Source organism: Paramisgurnus dabryanus, chromosome 6 (assembly GCF_030506205.2).
Source record: "Paramisgurnus dabryanus chromosome 6, PD_genome_1.1, whole genome shotgun sequence".
Taxonomy (NCBI): Eukaryota; Metazoa; Chordata; class Actinopteri; order Cypriniformes; family Cobitidae; genus Paramisgurnus; species Paramisgurnus dabryanus.
This window is the reverse complement of record NC_133342.1, coordinates 16,629,738-16,644,505: the sequence shown is the minus strand read 5'-3', so window position 1 is coordinate 16,644,505 and position 14,768 is coordinate 16,629,738. Positions and strand designations below refer to the sequence as shown.

General features: G+C 40.5%; 1 protein-coding gene across 10 annotated transcripts in view; it reads right to left on the bottom strand.

Annotated features, from left to right (window-relative positions):
- The window catches only part of kmt2cb (lysine (K)-specific methyltransferase 2Cb), a 117,367-nt gene that overhangs the window by 6,489 nt on the left and 96,110 nt on the right, over nt 1-14,768 (bottom strand). For 5 of the 10 annotated variants that reach the window (XM_065268172.2, XM_065268219.2, XM_065268210.2 and 2 more), the window contains 15 exons: nt 13,672-13,783; nt 13,503-13,572; nt 13,357-13,420; nt 12,552-12,784; nt 10,537-12,099; nt 10,122-10,310; nt 7,596-7,760; nt 7,387-7,516; nt 7,057-7,198; nt 6,040-6,218; nt 5,808-5,944; nt 5,340-5,550; nt 4,668-4,807; nt 2,196-2,297; nt 943-2,089 (listed from right to left, as the gene is read on the bottom strand). In XM_065268172.2, coding sequence (XP_065124244.1) covers nt 943-2,089; nt 2,196-2,297; nt 4,668-4,807; nt 5,340-5,550; nt 5,808-5,944; nt 6,040-6,218; nt 7,057-7,198; nt 7,387-7,516; nt 7,596-7,760; nt 10,122-10,310; nt 10,537-12,099; nt 12,552-12,784; nt 13,357-13,420; nt 13,503-13,572; nt 13,672-13,783 — 4,584 coding nt within the window. The remainder of the gene's footprint in view (nt 1-942; nt 2,090-2,195; nt 2,298-4,667; nt 4,808-5,339; nt 5,551-5,807; nt 5,945-6,039; nt 6,219-7,056; nt 7,199-7,386; nt 7,517-7,595; nt 7,761-10,121; nt 10,311-10,536; nt 12,100-12,551; nt 12,785-13,356; nt 13,421-13,502; nt 13,573-13,671; nt 13,784-14,768) is intronic. The other 5 variants (XM_065268175.2, XM_065268228.2, XM_065268192.2 and 2 more) reach the window with 4 other exon arrangements.

Below are 14,768 nucleotides of genomic sequence, written 5' to 3'. Positions count from 1 at the left end.
TCACTTTGTAGGTGTGAGCAAAAATGTGCCACTTTGGGTGTGTCTTTTAACATGCAAATGAGCTGATCTCTGCACTAAATGGCAGTGCCGTGGATGGAAAATGCAGATTAAGGGGTGGTATTATCCCCTTCTGACATCACCAGGGGAGCCAAATTTCAATGACTTTTTTTCACGTTTGCAGAAAATGGTTTACCAAAACTAAGTTACTGGGTTGATCTTTTTCATATTTTCTAGTTTGATAGAAGCACTGGGGACCCAATTATAGCACTTAAACATGAAAAAAGTCAGATTTTCATGGTATGTTACCTTTAGGACTTTCCTAAACAGACACAATACCATAAAGTATTTATTACATGACACTCTGGCAAACTTGATTCTGATTGGTCAATCGTACCATTCAGCAGTCTGATATTACTTCGTAACCTCATATGCAAGGATTAAGTTTTTAAGACTTGAAAGATTTGAGTACATTAGTGTGCCACCTAACAACTGCTTAGCCATATTCACGGATACCTTACAATTACTATTTTATTGCATACTGGGGCGTAAGAAAATATACATGTGAGTATCATTATAATTCGTTTGGCAATACTGTATCGATTCTAAAACAAATCGGTATTTTAAAAATAAAAATAAAGATTCATAGCATTCATCTTGTCTCTGAACTTAAACAGTGACAGGAAGTACTAGCATAGAGGCACGCCACAAATGTTTTGCTAAGGTTTGCATATGGTGGTGTGTACTCAATGACAGCTTTCCTAAAATGATATTGCATCGCAACCCCTGTATGCCTATACAAAAATATTGCAGATACACAGCCCTATTTCATACTGAACAAATCGCTTTTGTTTATTTGATATTGTCAGTTGTGTCACGCCATGGTTAGGAGTCGGAGACAGTGTTAATCTGATATAATGAATGGTATTGAGACTGATGCTGTACCTTTAACAGTGGTGTCCGTCAGCACCAGATCTTCATATCCCTGCTCTATGACACGGATGCTGAACTCTGGACGCCCCTCGTGTTCTTCCACCGAGCAGACGTATCGGCAGCGCTTCTGTCCGTGCCTCATACTCCAGTAAAGTCTGCTTGCTTCATAACCAGGTGGAAAGATGGCTGTAGACGAATGGAAAGTTTGCAGCAAGGGAGGTGGTAGCTGACCCATCGTGTGAAAAAGCAAACTACCAACGCGGAAGGTGTGGCCGCGCTCCGGCTGCTGCACGGCTGCAGCCAGCTGTCGCAGTTCGTCTCGCTGAACGAAGACGCGGCGAAAAACTGAGAAACATCGCAGCTGCTGGTCTAAGTGAAGGCAAGCGGCCGCTATGGCTCCCCGTGGCCGGTGCTGGTGGCACAGCATGGTCTTGTCCTTGAAAAACGTACAGCCAGCCTGCAGCGCACAGGTGAAGTGATAGATGTTAAGGCAGCGCAGGCGGTGACAGCCGCTCGTTGCTCCTAAACGCTGGCAGAAAGCACAGATCACGGTTTGCCCACGCTGACGTGCCAGTTCTACGTTGATCAGGGCGCCAGCTTGTGTCTCGTAGACCTCGGAGGACCAGAGGGCGCAGTTGAGGTGCACCCAGGTGTCCAAATCCAGGTTCAGCAGCCTGGCAGGCCCATCTGTGAGCCCATCGCCAATTTGCTGGCAGAAACAGCACCGACGATGATCTTGGGTGGTAGAGCAAGGCCGCAGGGATGAGTTGAGCTGCTGCAAGTGTTCCTGCAGTTCGGCCTCAGACGTTTGGCCGGCAGATTTTGGTATCATAATCTGCACGCTCCATTTTCGCCAACGCAGGCCTTTCCAGCGCTTGCCGTGATGCCACGGTTTGTCTGCTGCAGTCGGGTTCTGCAAATGGGGTTTCAGTTTAACGGTCATTTTAAGATGGTTCTCCGATATGCTTTCAGGTTTGGATTCTGTCTTGATCGTTTGCATCGGCCTGGCCTGGGTGAAAACCGTGTGCGGGGAGGAAGGCTTGGGCTGGAGTTGCGCCAGGCAGTGGACATCTAGAGAGGACATGTTGTTGCTGTACTGGTGCTGGACTTTGGAAGGACTCTGTTTCAAAGCACTCTCTGGGAGTCGAGCAACAGATGCCTGAAACACACATGTATGGCGTTCAGCAAGCGGCAAGTAATCGTCAAAATTAGCCATACACAATCAAAACTAGTTGTGTATGGGATATGACGACAAACAAACAAACCTTGGTTTCCGTATTTCCATTGGACTGTGAGGACGATGAATGAAGAATGAGACAGCTGTGACTACAGAAAACCAAACCCCCATCAGAACGTAACGGGAAGTCCTTTGAAACACCAGAGAAGGATAAAAAGGTTGTTTTACGATGAAAAATTATTACTCAAAGAATAAAATAGCTTGACAAACTGTTATCTACTGTTGGTATATTTCTTTATGACATATTAAAGGGACATGCTACTTTTTTTGAAAATATTCTCATTTTCCAGCTCCCCTAGAGTTAAACATTTGATTCTTACCGTTTTGGAATCCATTCAGCTGATATCCGGCTCTGGCTGGACCACTTTTAGCATAGCTTAGCACAATCCATTGAATCTGATTAGACCATTAGCATCGTGCTAAAAATAACCAAATACTTTCGATATGTTTCCTTTTTAAAACTTGACTCTTCTGTAGTCACATCGTGTACTAAAACCGACAGAAAATTAAAAGCTGTGATTTTCTAGGCCGATATGGCTAGGAACTAAACCCTCAAACTGGCGTAATATTCAAGGACTTTGCTGATGTAACATGACTGCAGCAGGCATAGTGATATTACGCACTGCCCGAAAATAGTTCTCTTGGTTACTTTCAATAGCAGGGGGGACTATTTTCGGTCAGTGCGTAATATCGTTGCGCCATGTTACATTAGCAAGTCCTTGATTATTACGCCAGAATGAGTTTAGTTCCAAGCCATAGCGCCCTAGACAATCACAACTTTAAATTTTCTGTCGGTTTTAGTACACGATGTAACTACAGATAGGGTTGCCACCCATGTCTGATAAAAAACCTGGACATATCGATGACCCGGCCAATTGGTTTGCTCACAAGCATAGAGCATAAAATTTCAATAGGCCTATGCAATTATTGGCAATTCTCTAAAACTTTACAATTCTCTTTATTTCAATTCTTATTTGTTAACATTAACTAATGTATTAACTAACATGAACTAACCGTGAGCAGTACATTAGTTACTGTATTTGTTAATCTTTGATAACGTTAGTAAATAAAAATACAGCTGTTCATGGTTAAGTCATGTTAGTTCACAGTGCATTAACTAATGTTAACAAGATTTAAATAAATGTATTATTAACATTAACAAAGATAAAAAATTGCTTTATGCTATAAGTGCAGTTTATTATTAGTTAATGTGTTAACTAATGAACCTTATTGTAAAGTGTTACCCAATTATTTGTTCATTATGTTAAAATATGTAAATCAGGTATACAATTTATTAAAGCTGGTTATACTATTTATGTAAACTGTTTTTATTTATATTCCATTGCAACTTTAAACAGGTCTGAATAGCAACTAGCAAATATGCACATGAAACTAAACTTGTTGAACTCACCTTAAAGGCGGAGTCCTTGATGTTTGAAAGCCAATGTTGATATTTGAAATCACCTAAACAAACACGCCCCTACCCCAATAGAATCTGGACCTTCTGTTGATAGACCCGCCCCACATATACGCAACCCGGCATTTGATTTGATTTGATTGGCTATAAGTGTGTTTTGGTAGTCGGCCCGTCTCCTTTTCCAAACCGTTTTTCAAACATCGTGGACTCCGCCTTTAACATGTATTTTACAATCATTTAACCCGCCATGGGAAAAGCTGAAGTCACTGTTACAAACTCTACACCATGCAAGATTTTAACTCTTTTAAGACAGGGATACACTTTCGTGTAGTCTGGTGTAAAATGTGTCTTATATTTTCGCTTTTGGGGCACTCTCCCTCTGCCATGGCGCTCCTGTTTCTAGATACACTGTTTAGTTTGGTTCGGGAGAAGAGATAAAAGCCCGCCCACACTGACAATTGATTGGTTGATGTCCTGAAACAGGCCAATCATGATGCTCTCCGTCTTACATGCGCTAAATGAGGCAAACACACACACAGACGCAAGGTCTCCCTCTCTGCCGTGCGTGCGCTAAATTTCATATTCACATAGCTTTTCAAAAACCGGGACATTCAGTGTCCCGGGAGAGTTGATAAATTTCCCGGGACAGGTTATTAAAAAGAAGGACAATCCCGGTAAAACCGGGACAGGTGGCAACCCTAACTACAGAAGAGTCAAGTTTTAAATAGAAAAAATATCGAAACTCTTTGTTTATGTTTAGCACAATGCTAATGGTCTAATTGGATTCAATGGATTGTGCTAAGCTATGCTAAAAATGCTAGCGCCAGACCCGGAGATCTGCTGAATGGATTCAAAAATGGTAAGAATGAAATATTTAACTCTAGGGGAGCTGGAGAATTAGCATATTTTCAAAAAAAGTGTAATGTCCCTTTAAAGTATCCCAAAAATGTATTAAATGTATGTCTCATTTATGTTGCATATATGTAAATATTATGTCACACAGTGGAAGTAAATTGGACTGCAAAAGCCATTTCATGTTGACTTTAGGCTGTAATAACAAATCTTATCAGAACGTATTCATACCTGTGCTTTGCCTTGCTCATCTTTGGTAGTTTTTCTCACACCGTTACCCAGGACCACCACTTTACAGTGTCCACACCATTGTTGCTTTCGTCCTGGGCTGCCCTGCACCTTCTTATACTGCTGTCCACCACCACCAAGACCTGAAAGAGACCAGCAGTTGTCATTAAAGACAACACATCTTCTTACTAGCTCTAAAAAACACTAGTACACAATTATTATTGATAGCCGAGTCACTGTCTGTGTAATGGAGTATTCATACTGATTGAGTTCACATTCATTTAGTAAATATCTGACACCGACTTCAATAAGATAGAGTCCAGATCAAGATCACTGCTGTTTTTAAGTAGCTTCTCCAATCGTTCACAAAATCAATAGTGATTTTCTGTCAGCACCTGAGCCAGACACAGATAAACGATAGACTAACAATTAGACCTCAATTGCTATGCTATGCATGATTAGACTGAGCGTAAGCATGCTCAGTTATACTGTGCTGACACAATCAGGTTACATCAACAGCTACACTGCATATTTTGTTATTGTTTGTTTGTGCATAATATAAAATGCAAAGGACTAGTGGACGTCACCCGTGTCTGTATATTCAATAAAAGACAATATCTTTGGCTCCAAGCCACTGTGACATTAACACAACTTATGAGAAAGTGCCAAACTCACTTTGGTTATGGTTCTGCTGAAGCTGCAGTCGTTGAGGACCTGGTCGTGTTCCTCCTGGTCCATTAGGCTGCTGAAGAGCAGAAGCGGGGGAATGTGCCTCCACAGAGGTCTTAAAGGTGCCCATAGTTCCCGGCCCACTGCTGACATCATAGCTGCTGGGAATCTTTACATGGATCAGGTCTGCAATGGCTGCTACGACATCATTAATGTTCTGAAAGGGCAAAATGAAAAAAAAAAAACATTTTACATTTATAATATTAAAAACAAAATTGAAAGAAAATGCGTTCAAAACATCCCCAGTTACTGAAATTTCCATTGCCTGAATTTCCATGGACAGCTTTTGCTTATTTTCACAAACTAAAATGTACATTAGCAAGAATTAATACACAAAAAATTAATCTCTAGGTTCGCAACAATATTCGAACATAATAATAACAATCAGTTTCTCACAAGAAAAAGTTTACCCACCTCAGCAGCGGCTGGCTTTAGCGTGATGGCAATGGACACCAGGCCAGTATTGGAACCATTCTGCACTGATCCGTATGAAGAGCCAAAAAACATGGATGAAGGCTCAGTCTTGACCTCTCGTAACCTTACCTCTGAACCTTTATAAAGAGAGAAATAAAGATAAATCTCTTCAAATCTAATCCCATCGACAGCACACATCAATACAGTAATCCAGAAGGAGGGAATGAGTTACCTTTGCCCCTAAATAAAGGAAACATTGGGATAACAGGAGACAAGGCTGGAGAAGGAGGTTCCTCTTTGACCAATGACAAATCAGGATAGCGACTGATCTCCATGCCAACGACGCTTTCTGGTGAAGACGACGGGACAAAGCTGTCTGGGGTGTCCCTGTCCTCACAGTGCTCTTGGCCCCTAGAGAATAAAAGATAAATTAGAATTAGATAAATTAATTTATATTAAATATAAATTATATTAATTTATAAATTACATAAAATAATTGTAATATAAATTAATTTATAAATTATAATAAATAATTAAATAAATTAAATTATATTAATTTATCTTAATAAAACATGATTAAGATATTCATTAATAAGAAGCTTGATAAATGTTCATGTGTCTACACATTACATTTCAAAGTATTGTCGTGGCAGGCAGACATGAAGCCTTAAAGGAAAACACCACCGTTTTTCAATATTTTACTATGTTCATACCTCAACTTAGATGAATTAATACATATATATTTTTCAATGCGTGCACTTTTAATCTTTGTACAGCGTCTCGTGAATGTGTTAGCATTTAGCCTAGCCCCATTCATTCCTATGGCTCCAAACAGGGATGAATTTAGAAGCCACCAAACACTTCCATGTTTTCCCTTTTTAAAGACTGTTACATGAGTAGTTACACGAGTAAGTATCGTGGCACAAAATAAAACTTTTGTTTGGAGCCATACGAATGAATAGGGCTAAGCTAAATGCTAACACATTCAAGAAGCACTGTACAAAGATTAAAAGTGCACACACTGAAAAAAAAATAGGGATGTATTAATTTGTCAAAGTTGAGGTAAGAACATAGTAAATTATTGAAAAAAATATTTTCCTTTAACTTCTTGACCCAATGGTCGTTTTAATATTTGCAAGAACAAAACTACTATCATGATTTTTTAACTAATAGCATCTGTTTTTGAGATCTCCAGGGCAGACTTTGTAACAACTTTAAAGCTAAATCTAATTTGTCAGTGTAATGTCACCTGAGCTCTTCCTGGTTGTTGTGTGGTGGGGTGGGAAGAGAGGCTGGCACATTCACAGTTTTGGGCCCTTGAGCCAAAGCTCGGGCCAGCAGCTCCTCCTCAGCTTTAAACTGCAGAGGTCTAGAAAGCAGTCCTTTGGTAACTGTTAAAATAAATAGTTTTATATAACGTTATACATTTACTACATATACATATGTAGCCCTTTAGATTTCCATTATAAATGCGTTTCTGTCAACATTTGCTTTACGAAGTAATGTTAAAATCAATATGAAGGTCACAGATGTCGTTGATAGAGCTAAACTTGTATTAAACCCTCAATATTTCACTCACCATCATGTCCACCTTTAGTGGCAAGCTCTTCTGTTGTGGCAAAACCATTGAGCAATTTCTGCCGTACCACCGGAGGAGGGGTCGGAGGCAGGGAAGCTGGGGGCGTTGGGGGATTACTTAGATTGTTCTGCTGTAACGAGACAAACATATGAGTTCCCTCTGCACATCTTAATAGATTTTACATGATGGCAATGGCTGTTCTGAATTACCTTGAAAATCAGTTGGGAGTAATAGTCTGAAACGCCATCCAACGAGGCACTCCCAAATGTGCCAGAGAGACGGCTCTCTCCATCCAGCTGACCACCTCCGTAGGGCACAAACTGGGCAAAGTTCACCCGCACCAGAGGCTCCATTAGGGGCAAGAGAGAAAGCTGCTGATAGGACAAAAGAATGAAACATTGTGAAATGCATTGTGAGCTGAAATCCATGCTGCATTAGAAGGCAAGAGACCTCGACTTTAGTTCATTATTCCTAACTATAATATTTACTTAGGATATCCTTACATACAAATAATGCCAAAATGTGATTGATGTACACAGCTAGTTAAGCTGTCCAAATATTATAGCTAACTATTTGAATATGACAACTGGGTTAATAGTACAGAAATGTACAGGTAACTCTATCCCCCTACGAGTACTGATGCTTGTTTCTGGGCATAAAAAATATCTCGAAAAATTATTTTCATGTGCACTGTCCTTCATCCTCTGTTGTAATGAAAAACATATCACGATTTTACATGGCACATGACTCCATAAAACCATAATAATCCTCTTTCTTATGAGGCAACACAAATGGTCAAGATCTGGATAAATATATTACTATTGACGGGAACAGACAACCATAAACAGCTATTGCAAGAAAACATTTTCTTGAAGTAAACTTTGGACTATGAATAGGAACTTCATTATAATAATATCTAACAAAAGCTAAGTTTACGAGGACACTTATTTCTGAATTAAATGTTCAGATGGACCCATTGGCAAAATAATTTTGTGCCATTTTAATTTTTTTTACAGCCATGTGCCATGTTTACTAATTCAGGCCCTAAACAGTGGAATACTGAAAAAAGGTCATAAATGGTTTAAAATAAGGGGCCATTTTTATGCGTTTTCAACGTTTTTATGCGGTTTGGCTGTTTATTTACACAACAACAGCATTTTGGGGTCAAATCTTTAAAGATGGGTTTCGAAGTTATAACGGCACCTTGTCGTCTCCATGTAATATACGTTCATGCAAATCTGATAATGGTGACGAGCATTCACATGTTTTAAATCAGTCTATAAGCATGCGCATGTATAATCAAAACAACAATGTTAGCTTACAGGACTGTGTTTGTGCTGCTCAAGATCCTGAGATACAAGAGTTCATTACTGAGTTTACTTAGCTTCTTTACAAGGTTTACCAAATGTTGGTGCTTTTTAGTCCAGGGTCACTTGTAGTAATAAACATAACTTATTGGCTGCGTCCGAAAACTCGAAATTATTCCAAGGCATGAAGGCATCAAGGCATGTCCGAATCCAATGTTAGGTTTACTTCCTGACTCCTGAGATACCTTCATCATCTTGTAATCTTTCTTGGCCAAGAAAGTGGCTGGAGCAAACATTTAGTGTAAATAAATGTATATTTTCACTTTTTACACCTTTTAATTGCATTTCTACCGAGCAATTAGTATTGTAGTTTTCAAATATGTGATTAGTTATCACAAAGGCGCTCTCTGTTTATATTTCAAACACTCTGCCTTTGAAGTGTGTCTGAAAGCGTTTCTCTTAGCTGCCTTCATGCCTCAAAGTCATTGCCTCATGAGGCAGCAAGGCAACAAGTCAGCTGCCTAAGTTTTCGGACGCAGCCAGAGACTAGCCGTTTCTCAATGTCAAGGAAGGATCCTCGGAAGCCAGAATTTCGAGGATGCTACGTCATCGACGTCCATCGAAGGACTGTTCCAATGTCGAGGATCCTCTAAATTTCAGCCAAGGACTGAGTCCTTCGTTCGAGAAATATCCCATATACAGGAAAGGATGCATATGCATATCCTTCGCGCTCTTCACGCGCTGAAATCACCCACAATCCTATGTGCGCAGCACCGAAAGCACACCTTTCAATCACGCAATGACGTGCACTTGCTAGCCTGTTCCATTTAACGTCTTCTCCGAATGCTTAAGAGGAGCCTCGCCTAGCCTTTGAAGGAAGTGACTTGTAAGGACTAGTCCTGCCAAGGAAGTATCCTTGACATTGAGAAACGGCTTCTGTCTCAACAAAACTGGTTGATGCTTTCACTGTCTTGATTGTTTGTATTTATCCTTCTGTCCTTGGTAACATCGCCATCTACTGACCTGGCATACTTAATACAGTGGATTTAGTCACTTTTCATTACATCGTTGTCGCGTAAACATAACCTAAATCCTGATCAACACAAAGTTGCTTTAGAGCTCACAATACGTCAGATATATACAGGTGTCAACCTTATTATAGCTCATTTTTTCTTGTAGGAACTGGCGGAGCAATGTTTAAGTTCAATTATATCTCTTAACTGTTGACTTCAGACTGGTAATCCGGTAAATCTAAGCATAGTTTGAGACCTCTTCTGAAATCTAAAGAAAGACATTCTCAGGAAAAAACGTATGTCTCCATTTGATCTCACTGCTTTCCAGGCAATATAAAGTGCATTGTGATTTTTTTGTGGGGGTCTCCTTGCAGACCCATGCAGAATGATCTAGACTGAGTCTGTTGTGTCCTACCTGTTTTAACTGGGTCATTACTGGCTCAGTGGAGCAATACAATTGACTCTCATCCTCTTCTTTTTTCCTCTTTTTACAGCGTGGGCCTGGTCTCTCTCCACTTTTGGGTACCCTCTTATTCCTCTGTTTTTTCTTGTCCTCCGAAAGTAACTGTCCGGGAAAATCAGGGTGGTTTGAATCAGAAAATGTCTGTTGGAAGGTAAAAAAATCTGTCAACATTGAGTGCAAGTATGTCACCCTACCTATAAAAACACATTTTTTTAAAATATATTGTTTTCTACATAAATCACCCAACATAATGTAAAGAACATTCTTTGAAAATAGACCCTTGATATCTTTAATATTGAGATTATTATTAGATTGAGACTGCGATAAGAAAGCCTGTGTGTGGTTCCCATCTTTATGAACGACTTACCCCGGTGCTGTCCATTGAGCTCTGCCGAAGCAATGCTTTGCTGTCTGTGAATCCGTCCTCCTCTGACCGCAGGCTGTCTTCAGACCTTTGATGGGGTAATACATGAGGTGGAGTTCTCTTGTTCTTCAGTAGATGTTTAAGGAGTTCATTCCCAGCTTCACCTTTTGAGCTGTTTGCTGGGCTTTTGCTCGCAGAATGAGGGAACGATCCTTCCCTGTCTCCTTCCACCTTCACCATCCCTAGTCCTACGTCCATCTCCATACCCCTATGTCCATGGCAGTCACTTGCCTCCACCTTCTCCAATTTGATGTTGGAGAGAATCCTGTCATGCATTTCCTGATGGCCCATCTCCGCCCCTCCACCGCAGCTGCCTTCTGAAAGCTGCCGCTCCAGTTCGGAGTGTGGCTGGCTGCACATAGAGCCTGGGGTGGATGAACCGGGCTGAGACGTCTCACAGAGCTCATGCTCGCCAAAGACTGTTGGGTTTCTTGTAGGTGTGGATGATGTGTCTGATACACAGGGTGTTAAAGGGGCTGTGAGGTCCGAGTGAGGTGTCGAGGGCGCTCTCAGTGACTCACAGTCGTCGTCTTTCTTCTTCTTGCGGTTCCTTTTCTTCTTACCCTTCTCCTCTGGAATGATGTTGGAGTATAGCTGAATCAGCGAGGGACCGGAACCTGGAAAATTTGGAGGCAAAGGCGTAGGCCCTTCCATTGAAAACGGATGCCCTTGGTGCATCATATTTGGCCCAGGATACCTTTGTGGTCTAGGTTGTGTTTGGATAAAGTTAGGCCCATGCGGTGCAAAGCTCTCCGAAACAAATCCAGGCCCCATTTCCTGATGGAATGGGCCATTACCCAACATGGGTCTGGACGGCCCTCCACCAAATCTTGGCTGCATGCCCTGTTGCTGTGAAAATGCTTGCCCTTGCATCTGCTGCTGCTGCATCCTGGGTGGCTGCATGAAGTCCTGCGGTAGCTCCTGGTTATAAAAAGGCATCTGGGAAAGGGCCCTCATGTTACCATCTTGGCAGTTAGGGACTTGCTGTTGCTCCATCTCCATGCAATGCTTTGCACGCTGCCTTTCCACTTCTTTCATGAGCTGTACCCTTTGCCTTTCCTGCTGCTCTCGTAGTCTCTCCTTACGCTCACGCTCCTGAAAGCCTTCGCTAAACGGGTTGGTATCATCAAAATTAACATGAGGAGACTCATCACCCATCTGCCCCTGACTGGGTCTAGCCACTACTGGCTGCGCAGGCTGTGTTTGGACTACTTGAGGTGGCATTACTCCTGGCATTTGAGGTACTCCGCTAGGAACAGGAGCTCCAGGGTGCCAGTCTGCTGCGTTGGGTACATTAGATCCGTCTGTCTGGCCAGGGTGGAGCCGAATGGGCATCATAGGATTCATCATAGGTTGGTTCATAGGGGGTGCAACTGGCATTATGCTAGCATGAGGCTGCATTGGTGGCATTCCAGGCATCATTGGGGGCTGCATGACACCCTGCTGCTGTTGTTTGACCCTGTATTCCTCTATAAGCTCCGCATGCTCTTTCTGCTGTTTGCGGATCTAAGACAACCACAAATAAGTATTCTTGATAAATCTTATGAAACATGTACAATACTTTTTGTTCCCTTAAAAATCTCATTTAATAAAGGGGTCTACTGGCCCTAAACAGGGTTCCCACTCTAAATCAAATGTCAAATTCCCTGAATTCACTGACTATAAAGCTGAATTTCTATGAGCTATGTCCAGGATGCCGTCAGGCTGTTTAATGAAGTGTACACCGTGAGTTTATAAAAATGTAGTCTAAATCTGTGAAATGAATTATCATTGATATTATCTGATAATAGACAATAATGTCATTTAATTAAATGCCAATAAAATGTACCTGAAAACATGCTGATGATGATGAAAATAAAAAACGTATTTTGCAGAAAAAGCGAATTCAGAGACTTCTGTAGCCAAGGTAACTTATGACGTTGAAGCCATGAATGACTGCTACTGTATATGTGCCCTACCTGCTCCAGCTGTTTCTGCACCACTCCCTGCTGCTCTGTCAAATGCTTCAGCTGCTCTGCATCCTCTTCAGGGAACTCGCGTCCTGCTTTCTTGGCAGTCCTCTGTTTAGCTGACAGGGCCTTCTTTGACTTCCTGTGGGCCCCGATCTGCTCTTCCAGGAACTTCTGCTGCATCTGAAGCAGCTGCTGAGTTTCCCTGAGCCAATCCTCATACTGCACCTTCTGGGTGTCATCTTTGAGGAGAAAGAAAAACGTTGGAATGATTAAACACAGGTGAAGCATTCATTTTTTTGATGACATTTATAATGACAACCCAAATATGGCTATTAAAGAGGACATTTATGTGAGTGAATATGTGAAGTTTTTGCTCAAAATACCATATAGATAATTTATTATAGCAGGTTAAAATTGCCACTTTATAGGTGTGAGCAAAAAATGTGTTTTTGGGTGTGTTCTTTTAAATGCAAATGAGCTGATAACTGCACTTAATGGCAGTGTTGTGGTTGGTTAGAGGAGATTAAGGGGCGGTGATATCCCCTTCTGACATCACAGAGGATCTTAATTTTAATTACCTATTTTTTCACATGCTTGCAAGTTACTGGGTCGTTCTTTTCACATTTTCTAGGTTTATAGAAGCACTGGGGACCCAATTATAGCACTTAAACATGGAAAAGGTCAGATTTTCATGATATACCCCCTTTAAATACTTTGGAATCACATTTGCATTTTCAGAATGATCACCTTATAAATGGGAAACCATATACTGACACCTAAAACCTGTAAGACATAAGGAATACAAACTTACGGCCAAATCCTGTTCCATAATTTGGAGGATTAGGTCGTGCCATGTGGGGAGCCACTCTGCTTTCCTAAATGAGACATAAATTGCACTATGAGAAAACAGCTTGATTATTTATGAACTGATTAGAAGAAATTATGAAAGAGTCTCACCTGTCCAGACACTTGCACTGGAGGTACGGCTCCGTCAGGGCCTGATGTTCCCTGCCCAGTTTGGACACTACTTGGGATTTTATGAAAAAGAGGCATAATAAAATTTAAAACAGTCCTCAGCAGAAATTACTATTTAATAAATGAATCGAAAAGAATGACTTTGACTCACCTGTTCATCACCATTGGGGTCATTCCCATGTTGTTCTGAACCATCATTTTATTGATGCCTTTTAACGCAACCATTTTTGCCTTCATGATTGGGTCAGTGATAGCATCAAAATCTGAATCAAATCAATGAAAATCAATGTTAAACAATCAAATCGTTTGCTTTTGATAAAAGAACAACATGCTTAATTTAGCTTTTACATTTCTTTCTGAATCATATTTGGAAACCTTTTTAAAAGGATCATGCCCAATAACCTGGTATTAAATATCCAATATTGCATCCTGTAATAAAGTTATTAACTCATTCCCCGCCAGACATTTTTTGAAAAGTTGATTTTCACAAAAGTTTCCCAAAATGCCTTCCAGGAAAATTTTCTTCTAAAAATATATAAACATAAAATATATCAAATTGAACCCTCTGCTTTCGGGAAGAAACAAAAAACGTTTCATTCTATCTTTATTTTTTCTCTCTTTATAAACTCTTAAATATGGTTATTTTTCTTCAAAAATATTTTTTTTTGCAAAAAGCTGAAATAATTGCATTTCTGTGAAGATTTTTTTCCACATTGAAAGCCGGTGCTTGGTGGTTTTTCCACGCTGAGCGCCGAGAGTTGAAATATATTAAACTTTGGGTGAAAAGCTCAGCTGGTCAATTTCAGTTCTCACACAGCCATCCAATCACAGGTGGAGGAGGGGCAGGACAAATGTCACAACAACCAACCGCCGCATGAAATAAAGCGGCCCGCCGCCGTTTAAAAAAAAGCTTTGGTGTGCACACCCCATAAGATCTGGTGGATAATCGTGGTATTACAGATTACCATAAAAACTTATCAGGAATATGTTTTTTAATGCAAATGTTTTCTCTTAATTGATGAGATAACTCCTTAATGGCGGGAAAGAGTTAACATACAGTCAAGATTGCCACGGAAAATGCAAGCAATAAACCTGAATTTTTTAAATGTTGCCATTTCTTGCTTAAGGTTTTTAATTTGTTATATCTGTAGACAGTTGAACAACAGGTTTATTGTTATTTTTAAACCCTTGACCAGTGCCTGTCTTCCATAAAACAATAAATGGCTAAATCTAAAAAAAAAAAAAATA